At 46.5% G+C, this 2,690-nt stretch overlaps 1 protein-coding gene across 1 annotated transcript in view; it reads right to left on the bottom strand.

The window, feature by feature from the left end:
- Positions 1 to 1,677: 1,677 nt before the first annotated feature.
- USP39 (ubiquitin specific peptidase 39) overlaps positions 1,678 to 2,690 on the bottom strand; it is a 22,867-nt gene continuing 21,854 nt past the window's right edge. Inside the window, exon 10 of the mRNA XM_014530090.1 lies at positions 1,678 to 1,944. Within this exon, the coding sequence (XP_014385576.1) occupies positions 1,686 to 1,944 (259 nt within the window). The 3' untranslated portion in view covers positions 1,678 to 1,685. The remainder of the gene's footprint in view (positions 1,945 to 2,690) is intronic.

The following is a 2,690-nucleotide window of genomic DNA, read 5'->3' as shown; positions in this document are numbered from 1 at the left end:
AAGAGGGTGTACAGCCAAGCATGTCAAACATGCAGCCCGCTGGCCGTGAGTTTGACATGCTAGGTAAGAAGGGGACCACAGTCAGAAGAGTCAGAATAGCCACGAGACCGTCACCCAGCAGGAGTTATCCTAAGTAAAAGGGTGCATGACCTCTACTAGGCATCATTCGATTTAAAGAGCTTTTTGGGTATTGATTTTGGCAAACGCAATTCCTGCCAAATTCAGGAAGATTCTTTTAAGTATAATACAGTCCAAACACCTTATACCTTTTAAGAAGAATTTAGGTGAATAATAAAGAGAAGGGGGAAAAGTCCTCTACTCCTCACCTAAGACATCTCTTTGCTGCCCAAAAATGATAGACTGGATACAGTCACTTAGGAGGTACATACAGTGTTAACTATTGGGAAAACCTAACAATGGACAGTCCCGTCCGACCCCATAGAACACAGTGACAGTCAAGAAAAAGTGTCCTTGGTGGACACTATTCATCCTAACTCACTCCTTTTGCTCAATAAAACTAGTGCTGCAAATACAGCAAAACCTACCTCACTTCATGCTTCCATAAGCAAGGGGAAGGAGGCCCTTCTGGAGGTCACCTGCCTCATCCATCCAAACTTCTAAGAAATGCCAAACAGACACTATAGAGTACAGATATTCCAGATAGTCCAATAGTTCAGAATACAGGAAACCTAAACAAAAGCTGAGGATCCCATAATCAAGTCCCTGTTCCTGGTTTGAGGCCTGGTTGAGAATATCTGGGTTTAAATCCTAATTCTGCTGACTTCAGTACATAAATTACTGCAACTCTGGCAGCAGGTTTCCGTGCTGTAAAGCGGTGGTGTTAACACCTGTCTTGGAGGTGTGCTTTAAAGACATAAACGAGAGGAACATGCACTGAGCTTGGTGAACTCCCCGGCGCCTGGTAAACAGAACAGTCCCAGAAAACTAACCAAATGAGAACAACCTGAGCTAATAATCTGTGCGAGGCCAAATACATCTTAAGTACATGTTTCATCCATTTTCAGCTTGAGCCAAATTCACAAAATTCTTTGGCTGAAAGGGAAACTTCTAGACAAGTAGCTCATAAAATTTAACTCTGTATCAATCAGATGTCCTTGTTGAAATGCAGCTTCTGATTCAGAGGGTTCGGGTGGGGCCTGAGGTTCTGCATTTCTAACGACATTCTCATGATGTGAATGTTGCTGGTCCAAGGACTCCACGTTCAGTGGTGAGGCAGCAGCCTCGGACAGCGATTCTCAAAGCTGGCTGCCCGTGGGATCACCTGGGGAATTTTAAAACATCATGATGCCTGCTTCCCACCTCCCGATACTCCAATGCAGCCTCTTAACCCTGACTGACATTTTAGGCAGATAATTCTTTGCTGTGGGGGTTGCCTGTAGGATCCTTAGCAGCATCCCTGGCTTCTACCACAGTTGAAAACCAACAGGCATACGTTACATGGTTCTCATGTAATTGGCCTGAGGTGGTACCCACATATCAGGATTTTAAAATCTCCCCAGATGAGTCCAATGTGCAGCCAAAATTGAGAACCACTGCCTCCAACTCATCAAGAACATCTTTTTTTCCCACCCCCACCCCCGAATTAAAGAGTCACATTTATTGCAAATCTGGGACTATGGGGGGCATCTCGCTCTCCCAGATCTCATAGTGCACGGACATCTTGATTACTTGCAGAATCCCAAGGTCAGGGTGAAGAAAGGGGAAACGGAAGGGAGCTGCCCTCTGAGACGCCAAAGGAACACCAGCTGTGTGTGCCCCTCTGTGCACGAGAAGTCAGCGCCACTCACGTGATGAAGCACGTGGATCCGGTAGGAGCCCTCGGAGGGCTTGCCGTCGTGCACGATGTTGGCGATCAGGTCATAGGTGGTGTTCTTGTGCACGGCCTGCACTTCCTCAGACAGGTACTCTCTCAGATCCACATTCCTGGCAACGGTGAAAATAAAGCCAGAACATCAGACAAAGGCTACCAGGTTAGAGAAACTGTCTTACACAAATGAACCACAAAGCTACTGTAGCCTATCTTAGGACCTCGGATCTAGGTAAGCTTGCAGACCCAAAGAAGTCCAGGTTTGTGGAAATTCACATAATCTGCCATTAAAATGAGTCAAACTAGAAAGACTGGCTCTATGGGAAAAGCAGATTTTAAAAGCCTCTCTAGCAGTCAACAGTACAGTGTAGGCCTGGAGTCAATCAGACTTGAACTAGAATCAGGGCTCTGCCACTTCTGAACTATGTGTGAGCTTAAGCAGGTTACAGAACGTAAGGCTCTTCTACGATGAGAATGCGTCACCATCTCTGAGACGGTGAGGATTGAGACGACAGGCCTGACCGCCTCAGCCTCTGCCTGGCCTGGGCATCAGCTGCAGCTGCGGTGTTCAGACAGCACCCGGCTCGGCCGCAGGCTGTGGAAGACCCAACCACAGGATTATGTGGGTGGCCACTGCACACAATCATGGTTAACAACTTCAATAAGGCAAACCAAGCACTGATTTATTTTTTTCTTTGATTTTCTGGAACCTTGCTTTTTTTAAATGTTGTTGTTTTTTTATTGATTTCAGAGAGGCAGGGAGAGGGAGAAACAGATAGAAACATCAATGATGAGAGAGAATCATTGATTGGCCGCCTCCTGTACACCCTCTTTTGGGGATCGAGCCTGCAACCCAGGCATG

The sequence above is a fragment of the Myotis brandtii genome, unplaced genomic scaffold (genome assembly GCF_000412655.1).
Source record: "Myotis brandtii unplaced genomic scaffold, ASM41265v1 scaffold714, whole genome shotgun sequence".
Taxonomy (NCBI): Eukaryota; Metazoa; Chordata; class Mammalia; order Chiroptera; family Vespertilionidae; genus Myotis; species Myotis brandtii.
Note: the sequence above shows the minus strand (reverse complement) of the source record. Positions and strands in the feature narration are given on the sequence as shown.